Source organism: Gekko japonicus, unplaced genomic scaffold (assembly GCF_001447785.1).
Source record: "Gekko japonicus isolate JY-2015 unplaced genomic scaffold, Gekko_japonicus_V1.1 scaffold8725, whole genome shotgun sequence".
NCBI lineage: Eukaryota > Metazoa > Chordata > Lepidosauria > Squamata > Gekkonidae > Gekko > Gekko japonicus.
In genome coordinates this window covers 1-911 of record NW_015162727.1, presented here as the reverse complement: position 1 = coordinate 911, position 911 = coordinate 1, and the positions used below count along the sequence as shown (strand labels likewise).

The following is a 911-nucleotide window of genomic DNA, read 5'->3' as shown; positions in this document are numbered from 1 at the left end:
CCCCCCACCCCTCCTCCCGGGAAAGCTCAGGGACACCCGGCGTAGTCCCACCTGGGCCCCGGTGGGTCTTCTCCATCCAGATGTAGCAGTTGTTTTGGGCCACCCCCGTCTGCGAGTCGAGGAAGGGCAGGCGCATGCTGCGCTCAGCACACAGGCGGGCATTGTAGCTGCGGCAGTGCTCGATGGCCTCCCGGTAGAAATCCTCGCCCAGGCTGGAAGGACAGAGGCAGGGCCCTAAATCTGGCTGGAAAGCCACTTCCCCCCCCACACCCTTTCCTCCTTTCCATCCTGTGTGTCAGACTGCTGCAGCAGAGGAAGAGGAGGAGGAGGAGGAGATGATGATTGGATTTATACCCCACCCTTCTTGGAGCGGCTTACAAACTCCTTTCCCTTCCCCTCCCCAGATCAGACACACTGTGAGAGAGCTCGTTCGAGGACTGCTCTTGAGAGAACAGCTCTGACAGAACTAGGGCTCACCCAAGGTCATCCAGCAGCTGCAAGTGGAGGCGTGGGGAAACAATGCTCCCCCTAAGCTGTGGAGTCTTGTGAGCAAAAATTCAACTTTGTGAGCTACTGGCATTAAAGTTGTGAGCGAGCGCTTTGGCTGCTGCCTAAATTAGCTTGCTCTGAAGCCCCATCCTGCCTGAGCTGAGACAAAAATATGTGAGTTGGAGGCTAAAAAACTGTGAGCTAGCTCACATTAACTCAGCTCAGAGGGAACACTGGTGGGGAACTCAAACCCGGTTCTCCCAGATTAAAGTCCGCGCACTTAACCACTACACCAAACTGGCTCTCTGCGGGACCTTTTTAAGGTCAACCGACTTGCATCTGAACTCTTGTACAGCTCGTACTAGCAGCTGAACTCTTGCAAAGCTTGTGCTGCTGGTCTTAACCCCAGCCCCAGAAGACCA

General features: G+C 55.4%; 1 protein-coding gene across 1 annotated transcript in view; it reads right to left on the bottom strand.

The window, feature by feature from the left end:
- LOC107106396 (zinc finger protein neuro-d4-like) overlaps positions 1–212 on the bottom strand; it is a gene marked incomplete at both ends in the record, with an annotated part of 7,859 nt that extends 7,647 nt beyond the window's left edge. Inside the window, 1 exon segment of the mRNA XM_015406531.1 lies at positions 9–212. Coding sequence (XP_015262017.1) covers positions 9–212 — 204 coding nt within the window.
- Positions 213–911: the final 699 nt, after the last annotated feature.